Genomic DNA, 22392 nt, shown 5'->3' with positions numbered 1-22392 from the left:
GTATACCCACCCACTAAAACCTCAGCGCGCAACATCATTCAACCCCCTAAATGAGGACAATTAAAAGTAAGAACGTTTAATTTCGTATTAGTTGCTAAGAAAACCTATGTCTTGTTTCAGACTGAGAGTGAAACATCATGCGAAGAAGCGGCGCGCCTCACAGCCGAAGGGGCGCCCGCTGAAGACGACGACGAGGCTTACGACTATGGAGCCCTACCGCCGCCGCCCGACGGCGGCTACGGCTGGGTGGTGGTGTTCGCCTCCTTCATGTGTAACCTGGTGGTGGACGGCATAGCGTACACCTTCGGGATATTCCTCCCGGAGCTGGTCACATACTTCGGGGAGGGAAAAGGAACTGTCGCGTGGGTCGGCAGCTTGCTGTCCGGAGTTTATCTGGCTGCTGGTAAGTTTGATTCTTAGTGATGTAGTTTTTATAGTCTATAATTAAATAGGATCTTAATTCTGTCTCAATCGCATAAAACACTATTCAGTTGTCTATTATAGTTGCCTCTTAATCCTTATAGTCGCATTTGTAAATTCATCATTCGCAATTCTGGAATATTGTTTCTCATTCATAGAAAAAGTAGCTCAAACCACTTCTCAAACTCCCAACCAAAAAAGTGTGACATGACTTCAAAGAGATTTCATCAGCACAAAGGACTTTTGTTCTTTACACATGCCAGATGTTTTGTGACGTCTCTATGTGCATCAGGAAGCGAGAAACAGCGTCCTACCTTTTCTTTGATCGCCAACACAATGGTGTGAAGGGAAACACTTCAGAGTAACTGCTTGATCTAGATTCAGGCAACAAGAATGCTGTCCGTTTTCCGTAATTTCCTATTGCACCGTAGCATCACCTTTGGTTATTTGCCTTTTTGGCGCCAGTAATCAAGCCCGACGTGACTATTTCCTATCAATTCGGGTCACGTTACTCACTTGTGCATTCATTATCCGTGCAACGTTCCAGCGGATGGCGTTGCACATACCTTCAAGATTAAATTGAGCTGTGTGTTTTATAATGTTTTGTTTCAATACCAGTCCTCATTTATATTAGAGTCATGCTCGATCGATCAGTAGTTCAATCGAAGATGCATTTTAAAATTTAAGTATCCTTCGAGTCTGACTAATGTCTGATTATGTGTTTTATGTATTATTCTGTTGTACCTGCTATGTTCCAGCAAGATTCATGTATGAAAGAAAGCATAGAGAGCCAAACCTTTATCAATGAATATTAATATTTATTTTATCTCCCTAAATTTTCCTTAAGTCGACCCCGAATTTACTATGTCATTGTTAGTGATGGATGGATTATTTGATAACAGAAGCAAATATTGACGCTCGCTTTTATGCTACCTACCACTCGGAAAGATACCAAAACAGTAAGTTAATAAAGTATTAAAACAAATGTCCATCGAATCATTGTAATCTAATCTCCGGAGAGTTTAAATAATGTATACTCATGTACTTAGACGATAAGATTGGAAGTATTGCCAAGCGTAAATAGATAATATTAGAGTTGATAATCCCTCTCTTAAACTGTTCAACACCGCTTGGTAACGGTCCAGTATTTTTTTGTAAAAGCGCTTGGACATTATCACATCACTATTGTCACTGCACTCTACTCGTACTCTTATCTTTTTAAAGTCTAATTGACCTGATTACAGGTATCGATTGACATAATTTGTTCAACAATTTGATACGATTTCGAAATATATTAGCATTGAAATACAACAAAGCTAGCGTATGATTGGGACACAATATGATTTTAATAGAATATACGTAGAATTACGGAAGCATCTTTATCAAATGTGAAGACCCGACACGATGACCTTTCTTCTTGCAATTTGGTGCTATCTTAGTATTTATTGCCCACTAACTTCTTCCAGCTGCGTCGTCCGAGTAGATTTAGGTCTATCGTTGAAAGACTTTATCACTTGTTCCGTATTCTAAAACAGTTTGACAATCTGAGTTTTTTGCAACAAAATGCTGGTCTTGATTGAGATGATAAATTGAATCAAAAGATGAAAAGCATATCTCGACGTGTCTTTGGCATAATTATAAGTATTTCTTATTACTAAGCTATTGTGTCGTATCAAATATCAAACGATCTTTTTTTGTTTCCAATCTAACATCAACACAGCGATTTTATTAGTGTTGCTTAATCATAGAGTGGGTGTGTGTATCGAATAATCCTTGAACCTAACGCATATTTACCGGCAACCTACTTTGTGCCTACCGTATATTCCTTGAACTGGATAACTAGTATTCAAATGTTGCATCGTGTATAATCGCCGACCAAAGGTTAGTTAAGCGAGTAATGCAGTTACTGTAAAATGTAGCTTAAATGTATTTAATACCTATATCTTTTATGCCAAAGAATAGTATTTTTGTTAAAAACTGGGACGTCCTAATTTATCTTAATCTAATAATGTACCTAATTAATGATAGGTTACCAAGCACGTTTTTCGAAGTGAATAATAACATTATCAGAATTACCGTATCATTTGGATCTGGAACTCAAGGCAAGATAACCATCTGCAGGCGGCATGGTCGGACTCAAAGTCATACCAATATTCGATAAAATTATTGCTTTAATTATCAACGTCTTCAAATAAAATTAGGAACATTGAAGTCCTTTTTATTACGAATCAAGTCACGCAAAGGAAATAAATGAAGCGTTGGAAATTAATTTAGTAATTTAGGTTTAGGGCAAGGTAGAGCTGTAATTTGTATTCTAGCCTAAGTAGTAGATAATTGCGAATTGAATATATGGAATATATGTGACAAGTTGTTTATGTTACGTCATTTGGGCCACTTGCATTCATAAAGGTAAAACTTGTAAAGAATTGCTTACAAATTATAAGGAGTAAATAAATATGCGCATTTTATAATCGAGGTTTTTCTTCGTTTTGTAATTTTGGTCAATAATGCAAATCAATGTCCTATAATATTGCACATCGTGTCCTGTTTACCAAATTGGTAAAAAACATGGCATAACCAGTTCTTATGACGGTTCATATTTATGATGACGTTAAGGTATTCAATGTTTCTTCGCATCAGTGTGGATTTCTTTCATTGATTTGACTTCTCACAAATTATTTCTCTATATTGTACGTAACAATAATGAATTTGTATTATCATCATACGTATATATATTTTTTTTATTTCTAGGTCCGATAGTGTCAGCGCTATGCAACAAATTCGGGTGTCGAGCGGTGTGCGTGGCAGGCTCCCTGGTGGCTGCCACGGCGTTCGTTCTGTCCACCTTCAGCAAAAGCGTCACTGTGATGATGATCACCTACGGGTTACTTGGAGGTAAGCAAAGAGTGCATTTAAATAATTTAACAATGTGTTTTGAATAAGGGCTGTCGTATTTGCCCTCATCATTTAGTGTCACTGTAGAGCAAGGTTCTGTCACTCGCCAGACGCCACGTCTATGACCACATCAATCATTTTTTTTAGAAAAGTGGCATGTTGAGGACTATAATATCTGAAAAAAAAAATGCTGGTTGCACAACTGTACATTATAGCTCTATAATTTGTTACGTTGTTTGACGTGCCATCATTAAGTCGCACTGCAGAACATAGGCTTTACCCCGACTAAAGGGTGGTTCGGCTCATACTCCACCGAGCGGGCTTGAAAAGGGGTGGGAAAAAGATAAGTGATCCACCTTCTGTCAGATGTTATCAAGCGGCAGCTTGATAGCTTTAAGCTCTATTATACTAGCTTGTATCTTAATTTTTATTTTTTATACTTTATTGCGAAAGAAGAGATGGAATTTGCCATTTATTTTAGGCGCAGGTTAAAAACTTAACCTTAGCATGCTTGAAACTAGTTTAAACTGATGTAGAGTTGGGTCTCTTTATCTGTATAGTGCGGCCGATGTTACGAACAGATGAACTGACTAGATTATTGTGATATACATACTTGTATTTCAAAAGCATGATTTTCATAACATTAGGAAATGTTATGTAAAAACGTAGTATCGGACGAAGATAGGTAAAGTTCTTTAATGAGACTCCCACGACTGACGTAAACTGCCACGGATTTCGTAAACGTTGAGGTGTGCGCTATTTTCAGTTACATGTTTTACTTTCGCTGAAGTGTTTACAAGCATTTCAGGAGTACGTCCATACATAATTGCTTCATTCACTATTCAGAGTGCTCAGTTCCTACAAACAAGTGCAATTAATTTCTTGATTAAAATATTCTTGAGGACTTTGCGTGGCATAATGAGTGTATTTTTATCGATTCAACGAAAATTGAAATCGCGCCAAATTGAAAGCGAGTCTTTGACCTTTATACATTATTGTTATTTAATTGAATACTAATAATTGCAAACTTTTACTTGCGTACTTATATCTTTATTTTTGTTTACGAATGAGTCAGATTTGTATGAGAATGTTAGTATTTTCGGTATAGTTTCTAGAGAATATTAGCCATACGTAGATGAAACTCAATCGTTACTGGCTGCCGTCCAGGCAAATCATCCGAACAATTTAGGATGTCACTTGTAACAGCTTTATTTGCGAATTCACTTGACGTTTAAATATGGTCGTGTTCTATTGGCATAATTGAAAATATAAACAAATGAATTAGTATACTGAGACTCTGAAACAATTCTGAGATAATCGTACTACCTACAAAATACATAGGCTTAAAATAGGAGTTTATCACGGAGGATTTATTAGCAATTTCGGAATCAAATATACAGTCAGAGCAGATGCGGTAATTTTGATTCAGATCATTAAGTATTTACAGTTATGTTATAATATACGTACTGTAACATGTGTTGAGTATGGAAGAGTTTATAGTATAATAACTTGGCAATAAAGTGCTTTGTCGTGAACGAATGCGAGAATTATGTTAATGTCCCACGCTGCCAATGACCTTGGCACATTTTCACAAATGTAGAATAGCGCTGGTTAGTTTGTCCTTCGGAGTTTTGTTTCTATAAACAGATGGAGTTAACGATTAGAGCGATATGTTTACTCGTGCCTAACATCATCGACATAGACGGTAACAACGCACGTTCAAATAACCCAAACACACGTATTGTTAAAACGAAACGTATGAAGTTTACTACAAATGATGTTAGTAATTCTGAACTTGAATGAGAATTAATTAATGGACATGAGTAATTGTTTAATTGGTTTTAATTAGTGTGTCAGCACATTCACCATTTGCCCATAATTTCCGCCGACACCCAATGGACTGTAAAAATACTACCGCTAGTTATTACATAATGAATTCTTTGGAATTCATTGAGGTTAACTACTCATCCTTTATTAATTCATTTTACACATTTTGCCGTTCAGTTAAATTTAAATTAGTTCAACACCATTCAGTAGGCACAAATTGATCGTTATTTGCTAGAGAAGAGGGCTTATAATGTGAATCGTCCAGTGCTTTGTCCTTTCATGCGCTGAAACTGTGGCAACAAATCGCGTGTGAAATTGGCCGTGCGCCAGCTTTCAACTCCGGTGCAAAACGACACATGACACTCTCATACACAGAGTTTTAAGCCCTTCTCGTAATCAGTGGCTGAAGTGGTAAAGCCCGCCCGTTCCGGGAATGCAGCTTAGTTTGCAGCAATTTATAATCGATACAGTACACATACATGCTTTGTTATTGCTACGTGGAAAGCCACTCGTAGTTTTTCAGGCCTCGATCGAGGATTAGAAATCACCTTGACTCAGAAATTTTCTGGCAAACACGTACCTAGATACTATATTTTTCTTTGTTTTCGTTACATGCTTGTTCATTTGAAATCTTACATTAAGTAAACAATTATCACCGCAGTATTTCAAAACCGCGTAATTAACATTTCAGCCTTATGCAGCGCGCTGTAGATTCCTTCAGAGCTGCTCACAAATACCTAACTACTTCTTTTGTTTTTTATGGGCAAGTTATATTTATTGAAATTTATATCCGTATCGGATTTGACCTGAAGGTCATCAGCTGGCCAGCTGCCAATATCCGCAGACGTGGTGGCGCCATGCTGGGCTTAATAGCACACTTTTGGTCTCCTCATCAACTGTTGCACCATTCGTAGTCACACTGTTGGGCTAGTGTTACATTTAAATGTGACAATGTGTCGCGCGTTTACTGAGCGTGATGATTACCATTCAATACAATTGCTGGCCTACTCCAATTCACAATAGTAATTTAGAATTCTTTGTTTAAACGGTTACTGATAATTACACGTACATTTTAGATTAAAATGAGGCGTTTAAAAATTATCACATGCTTCTCATTCCGTGTAGTTCTTAACATTGATATCTATTGTTAGACAAACCAGCAATATATTGTGCAAGTGTTCATTAGCGATTCGTGTCTTTTAATCCCTGTATTTCATAGTCGTCATATTGATGTATGTTTCGGGTGTCATCATTTAGAAGCTATGTATTTACAATGTCATTTGCCCACCCACGTAGTCCAATAATAAACGCTTAACAGAAAAATATCTTGATATAGGTAGACAGACATACACATTACTTGTAATAGAATAGCTGCTGTACCCGTCTAGTCCGAAATTTTAAAAATCGTTTTTCACCGCAAATCGTGAGGCCAAAATTATCTATAAGAATTTTCAGAATTACAATGTAACATAAAATACAGTCGATTTCCTGTTATTTGTATATCTCAAGCATTACGAATATTAACGTGTATTTAGCACATTTGACGAGTGATCCTTATTGGCAGAGTTAGATCATCGAGCCAGAGATTGAAGACTTTTGTATAAAGTGGTATTTGCTTGTGGTAAAGAGTGGAAATATTATAGTCCATGGAAATCGACACAGTCAGTTTTCGTCACGTTGTCATTGAAAATTTAGGAGTTGACCATATCACTTTCTTTTGCTCGCATACATGCACATACGAGTAAATACTTTATTTCACAATATCTTGTTAAGCTGTTGTAGGTAATTATTTTATTACTACACTAGTATTACTAGTCTGTTATTCATTTTTCGGATATTGTTTACCTTAGAAACCGACTATGTCATCAAAGAATAGCTATTTAGTAAATCATTATGTTTACTGTTTTAAAAGCAAGGAAAAAATTTACAACGTACAAAATATGATATGGAGAAGCAGGAATGTGTCGACTCTGACTCTTTGAAATACGCCTATAAACAAACCACAGGACTTGACCACGCTAACGTAAATTGCATTAAATACGTTTTAATCTGTTTGATGTACAGTTTCAGCTGTGGTCTTTACTACCCTTTCGGTTAATGTTCTCTTGATTGGAAGTAAATAGGGTTCGCTGTCGTTCCGCGGTTCCCACAGAAAATGTTGCTGGCCAAAGGATCCTAACTATTGTGTTGTTGATAGCTTCTTACTTTAAAATTACAGATGCTCATTTGTGTTCTTTCAAAAAGAATCGTCTGCAAAGTAGGTCGTCGCCTTACGTTAGCGAGCTATCGTCAGGCGCCGTGGTTTGGATGTAGGTCAATCAAAAATCAAGCCGGGTCAAATGTACTTGGTGGATTTTATACGATTCCTCTCTAATTAAGGAGTTTTTGTTTACCTGCAAATCGATGTAATTCCATTTTTCCTTTTGACCTAAATATTCAGTTCAGGGAAACCATATTATTACTTTGACAAACAATATTATTGTTCTTGTTTAACTAGTTCAGTAAACCAGCTGATTTAATGCTGAATAATATTGTATTAAATTGTTTTGTAAATGTTTAATCAGAAAATTGGAGTATATGCCGGAAAGTGACGCATTGCATTAAAACAAGTGCCGACGACCTCTCCGCACAACAACCCATATGTTCCTTTGTGCGGTTTCATGAATTTGTGGGCCGACAGCCACTGACTCACAGTATAGTGTTACAATTATTATCGTGTTTGCAGCTTTAGCGCTTCCCACTAAAACACTTTCCAACACATTGTCAACAAAGAAAATGAAATCATTATTGAAAACTCATGGTTGCTTCTTTCAGTTTCATTTCGTCTGTAAAGTACCTATTGGTAAACAAAGAGAATATATTTATCAGTCAGTTCAAAGGTTATTAAGTAACTATTTAAAAACAGGACAGCTTCGTCACTGAGGAAGGCGTTACATTACAAAGGGACTCTCTATATTTGTCTCGGAAGTAGAATAAAATAATCATAGACGAGGCTTAGTAACAAGAGTGGAATTTTTTGCCCACCAAAAGTCATTGTTCGAGCCAGTATTGCTCTGGAAGAATCTTGAGTTTTTGGCAAGAAACAAGATACTATACTATGCAGTGAACAGTAAATAACCTCGTGGTCCTGTTATGACTGTTAAATATCCTCTGGCAGATCGATTTGCATGTCGCAATGCTATGAACTCTAATCACAGTGGACATGAACCATTTTAATGGTCGCCGTTGGGACCAATAAGATTCACTAGTTTGCGTATGATTGATGCCGAGGTCATGGTACTTGTGTACTCTACTCAGTCATGCCGGCCCCTCTCGCTCTCATTAAGGACCAGTATGCGCACATTTCTGGGACAAATTGTTCAAAGAACACTAATTTAGCATCGTCCGCTGGAAATGCTTTGCATACGTCAGCCTACTCTTTGGGTTTCTTTGAAGATAGCCATATACGGCTCTTTCATAAAATAGTAATGTAACATGACATAGTTTTTCATTTTCGGTCATTACAAGATTACAACTTACAAGTAACGTATTTCAAATAACAGAGTAGGTATAATATTTCTGCTTAAAATGTAAGGTTTTTCTGAAAAATTCCTAAAAACAAAAACTACGACCAGGCTAAACAAACGCAAAAGATTCCGAAAAGAATTTTCCATTATTAAATCCATAAAATGTTTCTACTATAGTATGTAAGGCCTATGCGGTTTTATATCTTACCAATTCGTAAACTTCTGTCAAGCGCTAATTGAACGCAGAATAACTAGTCTACAGATGCGTCTGTTGTAACAATTAACAAGTAAGTACTCTATCTTTCTAGGAATCGGCTTCGGTATGATATACCTGCCGTCTGTGGTGGCCGTGGGCTACTACTTCGAAACGCGGCGGTCGCTGGCGACCGGTATCGCGGTGTGTGGGTCTGGAGTGGGCACCTTCAGCTTCGCACCCCTCGCTTCCATACTGTTGAATGAGTTCGGCTCATGGCAGAACGCTAACCTGCTTCTGGCCGGACTCATTCTTAACTGCGCCGTGTTTGGTGCGCTTATGAGACCGCTGGTGTATCCTAAGGTATGTTATCATCATCAGATATTTTAGCCTCCGTTGCAGGAGCATTTCTTCCCTTTCTAATTTACCTTTACTGCCTACGCTGACGCTGGCAGACGGGATGGGGGTCTGATGATAGATAGATTTTTTTATGTATTCCCTCTAGCATATTAGCGAAGCTGCTGACAGAATTATGTCTCAACTGTTCTGTATGTACTCTCATTACGCCATTTACTCTGGTAAATTGAAATTGACTGTGTGATTTTATTGGTCGATTTAATTGAACTCTCCAATCTACGGTGCATGAAATAGTCTGCTAGTCTGAAGGGCAAAAAATGAGAATACGATTTCTGTCCGCTGAACGTTGGCAGCGAAGACCTATAAGGCCCTTTTCACATGTCCCGGTTGCCGGCTAATGTCGCCGGGTACCCGGTGGTGAAGTGTATGGGCATGCCGGATTAATTACGCCGGTACATGTGAAAGCTACGTACCATGCCCATACACTTCACCACCGGGTAACCGGCAACCGGGACATGTGAAAAGGGCCAAACGCTGTGTCGTTGCTCGGACAGATTTGTACGTGTCCCTTACGTACGGTCCATCAAGATAGTCACGGCAATTTAACTCTATGTAGAGATGTGCAAGTACTTTCATTTTCGTACCGTTGACTCAGTGCTGATGTATGGCTGCATGCCAGACTAGATATTTAGTATGTCTCGACAGTTAATGACCATTTAGCCAATACAAAATTTTGAGACGGAGTTCTTCAAAATTAATGTTTATTTGTTGTTAATTATTCCAGTCGTCAGGCGAAAAGCCTCTGCTGCAACGAATGGCTGAAGAGAAAAGACTGCAAATGGAACGGGGATCAATTGGGGGGTCATACTTCATGGTGCAATTACCTGATGGCACAATGGAAAAAAGACTGAAGGTAAGATATTTTTCAACTAAGTTTAGTGCCAGGTGACTGGAATGGACCTCAAAGTGTAACAAGAATCATAATATGGTAGTGTTAGACGCCCACTAAAATAAAATATAATGGCATTATCTCGTCAGGCTTATGGTTTAAGCCGTGACATCAGTAACTTCATTTCGATAGCAGAGGCCTGATGATATCTCGTTTTTCTTACTGGTATGTCTTGGATTTTGGAGATCAAACCCATGATCTTTGGCATAGATTGTCGCATGATCCTCTAGACCAGGTGACAGGGATTGAGTCTGACCTTTGAGATAGTGACATAGTTACGCGAACCACTGGATCAGTTGATTGTCCACTGTGTACCACTGTTAAATGGAAAGCTGATGGCCCAAACCTGTGCTCAATGTAGTCATATCGGAGAACTGAAGGCCTTGATCTGTGCTCAATGTAGCCCTATATCCAAGCCGAAGGCCCAAACCTGTGCTTAATGTAGTCCTATCTCCAAGGCCTATAAGAAAGCCGAAGGCGCAAGCTTGTGCTCAATTTTGTCATATCGGAAAGCTCAAGGCCCTTACCTGTGCTCAATGTAGTCGTAGCATTGAGCTGAAGGTTTTCATCTGTACTCAATGTAGTCATGGATAGCTGAAGGCCCAAACCTGTGCTCAATGTAGTAAAGGGTAACTGAAGGCCCAAATCTGTGCTTAATGTAGTCCTATCGGAAAACTGAAGGCCCAAACCTGTGCTCAATGTAGTCATATCTCGAAGCTGAAGGCCCAAAACTGCTCAATGTTGTCATATCTCCAAGCTGTGATCAATGTAGTCATATCTCGAAGCTGAAGGCCCTTACCTGTTACAATTTGTCATATCGGAGAGCTGAAGGCCTTTATCTGTGCAATTTTGTCATATCACCAAGCTGAAGGCCCAACCCTGTGCTCAATGTGCAGGCGCCACTGAACATAGACCCCGGCGTGCACTCGTCGCTCAACCTGGAAGCGCTCGCGCGCGTGCCCACGGTGCCCAACATGCCCGGCGTGCCCACGGTGCCCACGCTGCCCACCATCACCGAGGCCAAAGTGGCCGAGGATAACGGAATGAAGAAGAAGGTGATTGCTGACTTCTGTGTACTAGACATGCTTACTAATACCAGTTGTTATTGGTGTCACGAGTCGATTGCAGGCGAGCCAGATATATGCCGCGAGGATCACTAGCCTAATTTTGTAACGACTCAAAGAGATTGAACTATCTCAGTATCCTTAACATTATTTTATCTTAAAATTAAAGGTATTGACTTACACTTATAAACATCACTAGATACATTGAAACCTATGTCAGCCTGCTTTAATATTTTATTTCACGTATTACCAGTTTTTATTAGCGCGGACTGATATCACTTAATGAGACCGATAATTTTCATTATTAATCGTCCGCCCGCAATGTGACACCATTTTAATTCCGAACAACTTGTCTAGTTACTTGGAAGTCCTTGTATAGTAGCGTACACTAACTGCATGATTGGCATCATCGCGTGACGGCTCATGTGTAAACAAATGAACGCTAGTTTGCAGTGAGCCGTGATATTTTACGGAGTTTATACAGGGTGTAAAATGAGCAGAAAGGAGCAAAAACACAGCTCACAACGTGTTGTGTATGCTGTAAAACGTTTCGTAATTATTAAATGCTAGAAAGTTAACCGTACAGAAAACAAAAAATATCCCAAAAAAAAACTGGTTAAACTGAATATTTTTGTTCTAATTGATAGCTAATGCCTTTATCGTAAGGTTGCTATCACGGATTTATATCTTTCTGTCCCTTATTTCTTTGATTCAAATTATACAATCGCTTGGATAAGTAGCAATGTCTTGAATTTAATGACAATTCAATGATATACTATCGGCTTAAAACAATTTTAAAGATAGTGCAACAGTAACTTTAAATTAAATGCCATCACAATATCTGTCTTAATAATAAAAAATTACGCTCATTTGTTTACACTTTTTTAACACATGTACTGTGACCCATGTGTGGCATGGAGTGAATAGAACCTTACACCTTTAAAATTTTCTTCAAAATTGCATGTTAGTGTGCAAATAGCTTTATCGATACAAACGACGTATTTTTATCGATGAGTGACATTGACGAATAAATCAAATCAAGATAACATCATGTAATAAAGTCAGAATTGATAGTTACAACCATTTTTTTTTCAACTAAATAAAAAAAACTTGACACCTAATTAATGACAAATCAAAAACTTAGTATATTTTCATGAAATATAATTTTATCTCTCACGTGTGTGTACCACTACAGCACTATCATTTTATGTCATTCATAGAATACCAACATAATGTATTGTACTAATGTGAACTAACATTATTGTATATTTTGTTGTCTCTTATTATTATTATCTAATAACGTACAAGTAGAACGTACTAACATTTGTAATCTGTTGTTATTGTTATAATGTTTAATAACACTAGTCGCTTTTGTTGTTGTATGCATGTTATGTTTAAGATAGGATATTATATGCTTCTATGTAGATCTAATGTGGTTATTTGTAAATTCAATCATTTGATTATAGTATTAGTTTATCCATAGTCTTTCTTTTCTTCTAGGCTATTCGTTTTTATTTCATTATGCATGTAAAATAATAACTGTATTGAATCTCATTTGTATATTTTATTACTTTAGAAATGAACTATGTCATATTCTGTAATATGAAAATGGTGTGATTTGTTTTCTCCTGGGCTTGGTTTCCTTATTATTAATTATTTGTATTATTTTTGCATGATTAACATGATAATTTTTGATTTCTTATTTATTTTTGGAAGAGGTTATTTTTCTTATTTGTTTTACTTTTTTCATTATACTTTGTCTCTGATGTAAATAGTCTTAAAAAGATACTTTGTGTACTTATTTATGTACAATAATAAGATATGGGATTGGTCGCTTTTAGTTCTTCTATCTAGAATTTTGCGATTATGTTATAGCAGCCTAGTTGAACAGTAGTAGCTGTTCAACTAGGCTTCTATAACATAATCGCAAAATTACTCATTTACTTAAGTTTTTAGAATACTGTTTTTCTATATCTTGTGAATAGAATCGTTAAGATTATAAATAAAACTTACCTATCAATTTATCAGGCATCCAATGTTTCTAACCCAAAACTTTTTTATCTGTCTTGATATAATTGTTGAATGATTCAACCCTGCGCTTTTTTCTCTTCAATATTTTAGAGCAATTGGTTCTGAATATAATTTTATTCAACAACCCATTCCACTTTAGAACTTCATGGAATCTTACCCGAATGTGTCCTCATCTCACTCTAATCATTGCAGAGCGACAAGGAGAACGGTTCAGCGTTGCAAACGGACAAGCAGATATCTCGCAACGTGTCGTCGCCGGCGTTTAGTGCGCAAGCGCCGGGTCTGCCAAAGAACGGATCCGTGCCGTTCTTCGATCGCCAGCGCAAGCACTCTACGGGAGATAGGTCAGCCAACGATAGGTACACGCTTTTGCTTTGTTTTTTACCACGATGTTATTGGAGTTTAAGGTCTGTAGTCATGAATGTTAGTGTGATGACCCGGCATTTATGTACGGAGTCATAGGCACAGTCTTTAGTCGTTACAGTACTAGTTTTGCTTTTTAGTTGATGTTATAGTTTGACAATTCATTTAAATTTTTGACTGGCTTTTGACTTGTTACAAAGCGAGCACCATGTACCAATTGAACAAAATGCTCTTAGCTAGACTCACAGCATTAGTTTTGCCAGCAGCTAGACAGTAGACTACAAGTAGACATTTATATTTTTATGACCTAATCAACTGTTTTTTATGCATGCGTTTTGTTTTACTCCACAGCAACTGACACTTTTTAGATTATCCGTTGTTAATTTTGATCATCGCATATTTTAATTGCAAGGGGGCCGTTTCAATTGCCAGAAAACTCGTATGTGTTGTTAACCGCTTGAGTCCCAGACGGCATTAATAATGTCATAACAATTGATTATCTATTGTGTCTGTCTAGATTCGCGGGCCTTGAAGGATTAATCATTATTAGAACTAATTACTTGTGTGAGGAAAATGATTTCTGCCAATCGAAACGGTCCTAAGTAGTTTTAGATTTTTTTTTAATTATAAATGTCCAAACTATTTAAGGTGCAAAGAGATACCAAGGAACGATGGTAATACATTTTCTAGTGTCCCATATGAATACATAAGTGTTTCCACAGCGCCCAAGCCCAAACTGCCCAAGCTGAGAACGGAGCAGTGCCGGCTAGGAAACATTCCACAGGAACTGTCGATAGGTAGTCTTTCACTCATGGGATAATTCGGTGGTTTTTTGGGATGGTGGATTATATTCTAAGTTGTTGGGTTTAGAAAACTACGCTTGGCCATCTGTATTATTCAAATCTTATTCGCACAAGCTGATAATGTGCGAAAGAGAAGAAAATAATGTTACATCCACATTGGCGTGCGATTTTTTTATGGAAATATGGGTGGCGCATGCTTAAACCTCACTGTAGTTTCATAAATAAGTCGCATGTAATGTAGCATAGAAAATATATCTTTACATTTGGCTAAGTGGCGATTTCTAGTTGTTTGTGGGATATGCTATGTATACGGGAGTATCTAGTTAGTTTTTGTCTAGTTGGTCGAGGTTTGAAAAATTTTAAAAAAGGTTTTGAAAGTATTATTCAGGGATATTAAAAGAAACCGTCTAGTCTCTAGTTCATCTATGACGGTTATGCATGCTGCATTCTGGTGGGTTATTAAGGGTTGTGGTAATCTGTGGTGGTATTATTTACTCTATGTATATTTTGGGCATAAATAATTCAAATATACGAATATTTCTTAAACTCTTATTACATGTATCAAAATACAGGTTTTTGGATGGGTAACTCATATACAACCTTGTATGTGCAGTGTAAATCAAGGGTTTTGAGGTCTAATGTTTTTTTTATATTAATGTATTTTATAATTTAATATAATATAAGAATACTACTAACAAATCTTATAATTTTATGAGACACATTGTATATGTTCTTTTGTAAGATTGTGGCTGTTAAATAAAGTAGTATTTATTGTGTGCGACGCCATTTTTAATTCGCTTACATGAGTTATGGCATTGGCATTTGTTATCATGTTTATTACTGTATGTAATTCCATGTTAATCCTTTGCTATTGATTTATTATTTTGAATACATTAACTGGGGCCTTGTAAAATACAAAGTACTCTCCGTTTGTAATGGTTTATTCTCATTTCCATTTCAGATTTAAACCGTCCTTAGCTGCCATTAAAGCCACGTCCAAAACCTCAATGAACAGCCAAAGAAACGATGTAAGTAAAACCTGTGGTAAAACTGCATACCAGCATTTTGTTATCTCTTTTGTCATGCGAGAAAGAGCATATGACAACATTTTTTATTAAAATAGTGTTATAATTACAAGTGTTACGTTTTTTCTGATTTGCTACCTATATGATTTGTTGGCCGTTTATTGATTACACGATTGCAGAAAATTGTAGTAAATAGTCGTTGCATGTTTTAAAATATTTAATAGTTGCACAATTTACAACATAATACCAATACCACTTACACAGTCCTATTTTCTAAAACGTATAATATTCTAGACGAATGACGCTCATCCCAACTATAATATTATAAATGCGAAAGTAACTCTGTCTGTCTGTCTGTCTGTTACGCTTTCCCGCTTAAACCTCGCAACCGATTTCGATGAAATTTGGCAGGGACATAGTTTGAGTCCCGGGAATGGACATAGGATAGTTTTTATCCCGGTTTTTGAAACAGGGACGCGCGCGATAAAGTTTTTCTGTGACAGACAAAATTCAACGCGGGCGAAGCCGCGGGCAGAAAGCTAGTATGTTTATAAATCCGTGAGTCGCGACAGCCAGACAAAACTCGAGTGCGCCTTGAACTTTCGTCGCGGTGACGTGCCAAATCGTACAATCGGTAACCAATTTGGCGGCGCTCCAGCGAGCTTGCCTTGTTCCTGTTTATACACAAAATCTGTTTGTTTGAGACGTTACGGCTTATACCTACACGTAGGCTATAATTAGTTTTTACTTACCGAAAATTTCCCCGAAAACGTCGCGGGCTGATGCTAGTGTTTTTTTTTTATAAGCGCTATCGCTACACGTGGCGATACTATCAATATTACTATCTAGTACTATTTCCAGGAATTATACATATATGCTTAAAAATGTCTCTCATCATAATAATAATTACTACAGACAAGAATAAACTTCTGAAATAAATAAGTCTGACAAAAGTGCCACTTCATTGAATATGTTGTCCCGAAGAGGTAGAGGCAATACCTATTATACTACTAAAGAATTTGATGGTCATTTTCAGACCATCGTCTGCGTTTGACCTAAATGGTAGGTGAAGACGTCTTAAAATGGAGTACTCTTGCTCAGTATTTACCTTTTTGTTTGCCATTTCCAGGGGGACACAGAAAGCATGATGTACCAGTCCAAACTGTCAGTGTCTGGCCCGCGGGAGCCGTCCCGCATGGTGCGTCCCATGTCCCGCAAAGACATCTTCTACTCGGGCTCCGTGCTCAACCTGCCCCAGTACCAAAGCCAGAAGTCTTTACAAGGGTACAGGAACTCGGTGCTGAGTTTGCCTCAGAGCAGGCAGACTGGCGACCTGGAGAGAGCGGAACGTAAGTACATAGGATAAGCTATAGGTTTTAACTAATTGTACAAAATAACTCTTATTTCGCCACTTTTACAGAGAGCACTGGCATCCACATACGTTTAATATTGACTTCGGTTAAACATACCTACTGCTAGTTGGACTAAGTTTAAGATTTTAAATAATATTCAGTATTGTATCTGTTTCAACCTAATGCCAACCCCTGCTAGACAAAGTTTCCCTCAAGAATTTGCTCAACGATGGGTCCGGTGTTGCTCTTATCGAGGCGCTTTCCACGATCTTCATTGTGGGAGGCCTTACATTATGCCCCACCCACTGCCACTTAAGTTTGGCAATTCTGCGGACTAACGTCATCACAGGTCATTTAGTTTCCACTGCAGGAGCACAATCCTTCATAGTTTATCAGAGACAAATAGAGCATTAGCCTACATTCCCCACCCTGGCCAAACGGGCTACTTATGTATGGTGCCATAATAGGTATTTGTGTATTTCTTTCTTGTTTTGTGTGGTGTTCATCTATCTATCTAAACTCGCGAGCAAAAGTATGGAATCACCCCATTCGTTTTGAGTAATCTTTGTAGCTAAACGACAATGAAGATTAAATTAAAAATGGTACCAGTTTAAAGGTTACATTACAAACTTTAACTTAATACCATAGATGCATAGATAGTCATTGAGTTCTTCAGATCGTTGGGAACAAAACACAAGAGGGTGATTCCATACTTTTGCTCGTAAATATATATCCATAACTACAATTTTCTCACATAATACTCTTTATGTTACAGAATACGACCTCTGTCCCTGCCTCGCTCTGCCCAGCTCGTTCAAATCCGCTCTGTCTTCCATGTTGGACGTAAGCCTGCTTCGAGACCCGGCGTTCATGCTCATCGGCGTGTCCAACATCTTCGGCATGGCCGGCCTCTACGTGCCCTTCGTGTACATCGTGGATGCCGCCATGATGAACGTGAGTCTTGTCTATGGTGGCTGTGAGGCTGTGGTTTATGGTTGCTGATGTGAGTCTACTTTGAAACCCGGCGTTCATGCTCATCGGCATGGCCGGCCTCTACGTGCCTTTCGTGTACATCGTGGACGCCGCCATGATGAACGTGAGTCTTGTCTATGGTAGCTGTGAGGCTGTGGTCTATGGTTGCTGACGTGAGTCTACTTTGAAACCCGGCGTTCATGCTCATCGGCGTGTCCAACATCTTCGGCATGGCCGGCCTCTACGTGCCCTTCGTGTACATCGTGGACGCCGCCATGATGAACGTGAGTCTTGTCTATGGTAGCTGTGAGGCTGTGGTCTATGGTTGCTGACGTGAGCCTGCTCCGAGACCCGGCGTTCATGCTCATCGGCGTGTCCAACATCTTCGGCATGGCCGGCCTCTACGTGCCCTTCGTGTACATCGTGGATGCCGCCATGATGAACGTGAGTCTTGTCTATGGTAGCTGTGAGGCTGTGGTCTATGGTTGCTGACGTGAGTCTACTTCGAGACCCGGCGCGTCCAATATCTTCGGCATGGCCGGCCTCTACGTGCCCTTCGTGTACATCGTGGACGCCGCCATGATGAACGTGAGTCTTGTCTATGGTAGTTGTGAGGCTGTGGTCTATGGTTGCTGACGTGAGTCTACTTCGAGACCCGGCGCGTCCAATATCTTCGGCATGGCCGGCCTCTACGTGCCCTTCGTGTACATCGTGGACGCCGCCATGATGAACGTGAGTCTTGTCTATGGTAGCTGTGAGGCTGTGGTCTATGGTTGCTGATGTGAGTCTACTTCGCGACCCGGCGTTCATGCTCATCGGCGTGTCCAACATCTTCGGCATGGCCGGCCTCTACGTGCCCTTCGTGTACATTTTCGACGCCGCCATGATGAACGTGAGTCTTATCTATGGTAGCTGTGAGGCTGTGATCTATGGTTGCTGATGTGTACCTACTTCGCGACCCGGCGTTCATGCTCATCGGCATGGCCGGCCTCTACGTGCCTTTCGTGTACATCGTGGACGCCGCCATGATGAACGTGTCTTGTCTATGGTAGCTGTGAGGCTGTAGTCTATGGTTGCTGATGTGAGTCTACTCCGCGATCCGGCGTTCATGCTCATCGGCGTGTCGAACATCTTCGGCATGGCCGGCCTCTACGTGCCTTTCGTGTACATCGTGGACGCCGCCATGATGAAAGTGAGTCTTGTCTATGGTAGCTGTGAGGCTGTGGTCTATGGTTGCTAACATGAGTCTACCTCGCGACCCGGCGTTCATGCTCATCGGCCTGTCCAACATCTTCGGCATGGCCGGCCTCTACGTGCCTTTCGAGTACATCGTCGGCATGGCGTATTATCTATGGTGGCTGTTGCGCCACGGAAACCATAGATCACAGCCTCATCTATGGTTTTAAGTTCCAAATGTGTTTTGAGACCTATCAATAAGCAATACAGAAAAGAGACGCTAGCGTTAATCTATTAGCTATAGCTGTCGTGCTAACGTAAGTTGTTTATCTATGGACGTATCGTGAATTTTACTGTTCATCTCACCTTTATCTATGGCTTGTTTGTGGTAGAAATACACACACTTACAGGTTTTCTATTAAAGGTTTACCGAGCTATGTATCAAAAATTTCATTCATACTGTTCGCTACAAACTAAAACCAATGTTGTTTTGTTTCTAAAGAAGATAACTATTCAATCTGCTACATTCAATATTATATCTATTGGCAAAGAAGTAACTTATTCTTTGAACAAACATTCACAACGTCAGCGTTATCAAGCCACGTATTATCTTATTCCCAGGGGGTGGAGGCGGGCAAAGCGTCGTTCCTGCTGTCGATCATCGGCATCACGAACACGATTGGGCGTATCGCGTGCGGCTGGGTGGCCGACTTCCCCTGGATGGACTCGCTACTGCTCAACAACCTGTGCCTCGTCATCGCCACGGTAACTTCTCTTCCATATTCAAATTCAAATTCAAAACGTTTATTTGCCAAAAACAAAGTAATACAGGGTGACAATATTAAATAGGATCATGTGTTTAGTCTGCTCGCAGACGTGCAAAAATTACAGGATTCAATAGTATTAATGTCAAATAATTAAGAAAATGTCAATGTAAAATTAAATTAATAGTATCAATGTCGCCAATTAAAATATTCCTTATAACTATAAAAAAATTGTCCAAAAGCCAGCAAGTCAATCTGCTTTAAATATAGGGCCTTGGAGTACTTTAAGTTCTTCCGGTAGTAGGTTATACATAACTATACACGTGTTATATGCATTTCTTTTATAAATATCCTTGCGACAGGGATTGAATACTCTATCTATATCTACCGAATTACCCCACTGAACTACCTTACTTACCTACTTAACGGGACTATTCCAACTTCTCGTTCCCACCACTGCAACTCCTGTGTAGCCAGGATCTACAGCTTGACCGCCACAAAAACCCAACCAATTAAGGTCAAGTTTGTCCCGGGGGAAAGTTAAACTGTCATTGGACCCGCAACGAAATTAATCAGAAGAACATAGGAGGAGTTCGAAATTAAGGTTCGACTTCCCTCCATTGCAAAGCGGATGACAGGTGACAAAAAAAGATTTAAAACCTTTAAGAAAAGATTATGCACCACGGACAATAAATAACAATTAAGGGGGCCTATCTTATGAGCAATTAGCAACTACCTGCAACATTGACCATACTTACCTACTGTGCGAACGCGACGCGCTAGCTCGAACTAGGATGGGTCTCCTGGGGTCGGCTTACCCGGCACCAGAAGATTACAACTGTCTACAGTATTTTTGCGCACGGGTTATGCATAGCTTATTTTTATTGCTTTATAACCTAGAAACAAGAATAACAACAAACAATTGTTCTGAATTTGCTTTTATGTGTAAAAAATAGAAAAATTCATATCAATGAATGTATGAAACATGAACATAGAGAAGATTTAATTTGTTGCCAAATATTTTTTTTTCTTTCTTTCTTTCATTCTTTATAATTATTAAAACATAACAAACATCCATTTAAGATTCATTCTCACAAGAGAAAAATTAAAATAGAGTCCAAATATTTATTAAAAATTAAAAGTTCTAATTTCCTGTCATGTTCCATAGAAGATTTTTTTCATAAAAATCTAACCCTATCATGCTTTCAGTATACTGGCCTTGGTAACGTCGTTTCTCAAATCCCACTATATTTTGATGAAAGCGTGCCCCTTGTTCTTGCGAATAAGCCCCCATAATTATTTATAAATATATCCCAATGAGAATGTGACGTGCATCTTTAGACATTCTACTATAAAGATGGAAAATTCAAATCGCTATAACTTTTTAAAAAGCAAATGTTTTCGATTTGTAATCGCACTTTTTTATATACATTTGCTTACATAATCCCAATCCCAACTAATATTATAAATGCGAAAGTAACTCTGTCTGTCTGTCTGTCTGTCTGTCTGTCTGTCTGTCTGTCTGTTACGCTTTCCCGCTTAAACCTCGCAACCGATTTTGATGAAATTTGGCATAGAGATAGTTTGAGTCCCGGGAAAGAACATAGGATAGTTTTTATCCCGGTTTTTGAAACAGGGACGCGCGCGATAAAGTTTTTCTGTGACAGACAAAATTCCACGCGGGCGAAGCCGCGGGCGGAAAGCTAGTCAGAATATAATAAGTAAAATCCATGCGCAAAAAAAAATTTTTTTTTTGTTGACCGGTGTTATAGGTCCCTCTCACCCAAGCACTTGATTCACTATATGGCTAGTATTTTTGCGGATGATGGGGAATAAAGGTAAAGGGAAGCATAAAAGATCCCAATGGGTCGACGTGAACTGCGCTCATGCGCAGCCCTAAATAAGATAAGATAACTTCCCTATAATTTGTTTCAAGCCTTTACCTAGTGGTGAGAGAAGTGATTCCACCCTATTTTAAAATTGAAAGAATATTTTTCTTTATACCAGTTAAAAATTCACCAAAAGACTTCCATTAGAGGACAAAGACCTCCCCAAAGATTTTCACACTGACCGGTCCTGCGCTGTTCAAATCCAGCTGCTTCCCGGGACCTTCGCTAGATCCTCGGTCCACCGAGTGATTGCCACTCGGGAACTTTCCTCGAGTTTTTTTTTGTTACTTATCTTTTTTCATTAATTTCTGAATAGAAATCCACTTCTCTCCCACCCGTTTATAATGAGAAATAATATCTTTCAGGTATCAGTGGCGGCGACACCTTTCTGCTACTCGTACGCTGCTTACGTTGCGGTGGCTATTGCCTTTGGAATTGCTATCTGTGAGTATTTTTACTATAACTTTTTGAAAGTACTCGCTCCAATGAAGTGATCCTGGTCAATTATTATTTGTTTACATATTATATTTTATAGTCATAATTACTAATAAATAAACTATTCTTTCCAGCCGGCTACATCTCTCTCACCTCCATCATCCTAGTAGACCTGCTAGGGCTGGACAAGCTCACCAACGCGTTCGGGCTTCTCATCCTGTTCAGAGGCGCGGCCGCTATAGTCGGCTCACCCCTAGCCGGTGCGGTGTATGACGCCACCAAGAACTACGACGCGTCGTTCTACATGGCGGCTGCGTTCTTCCTGGCGTCAACGCTGACGTCATTCGCGGCGCCTACATTCCGCAGGTAGG

At 39.0% G+C, this 22392-nt stretch overlaps 1 protein-coding gene across 1 annotated transcript in view; it reads left to right on the top strand.

The window, feature by feature from the left end:
* LOC135075970 (uncharacterized) overlaps positions 1-22392 on the top strand; it is a 39750-nt gene that overhangs the window by 9935 nt on the left and 7423 nt on the right. The window contains exons 2-13 of the mRNA XM_063970417.1: positions 121-403; positions 3172-3315; positions 8957-9204; positions 9983-10111; positions 11044-11202; positions 13435-13586; positions 15370-15436; positions 16563-16782; positions 17561-17739; positions 19555-19698; positions 21952-22030; positions 22156-22387. Coding sequence (XP_063826487.1) covers positions 121-403; positions 3172-3315; positions 8957-9204; positions 9983-10111; positions 11044-11202; positions 13435-13586; positions 15370-15436; positions 16563-16782; positions 17561-17739; positions 19555-19698; positions 21952-22030; positions 22156-22387 — 2036 coding nt within the window. The remainder of the gene's footprint in view (positions 1-120; positions 404-3171; positions 3316-8956; positions 9205-9982; positions 10112-11043; positions 11203-13434; positions 13587-15369; positions 15437-16562; positions 16783-17560; positions 17740-19554; positions 19699-21951; positions 22031-22155; positions 22388-22392) is intronic.

Source organism: Ostrinia nubilalis, chromosome 11 (assembly GCF_963855985.1).
Source record: "Ostrinia nubilalis chromosome 11, ilOstNubi1.1, whole genome shotgun sequence".
Taxonomy (NCBI): domain Eukaryota; kingdom Metazoa; phylum Arthropoda; class Insecta; order Lepidoptera; family Crambidae; genus Ostrinia; species Ostrinia nubilalis.
Note: the sequence above shows the minus strand (reverse complement) of the source record. Positions and strands in the feature narration are given on the sequence as shown.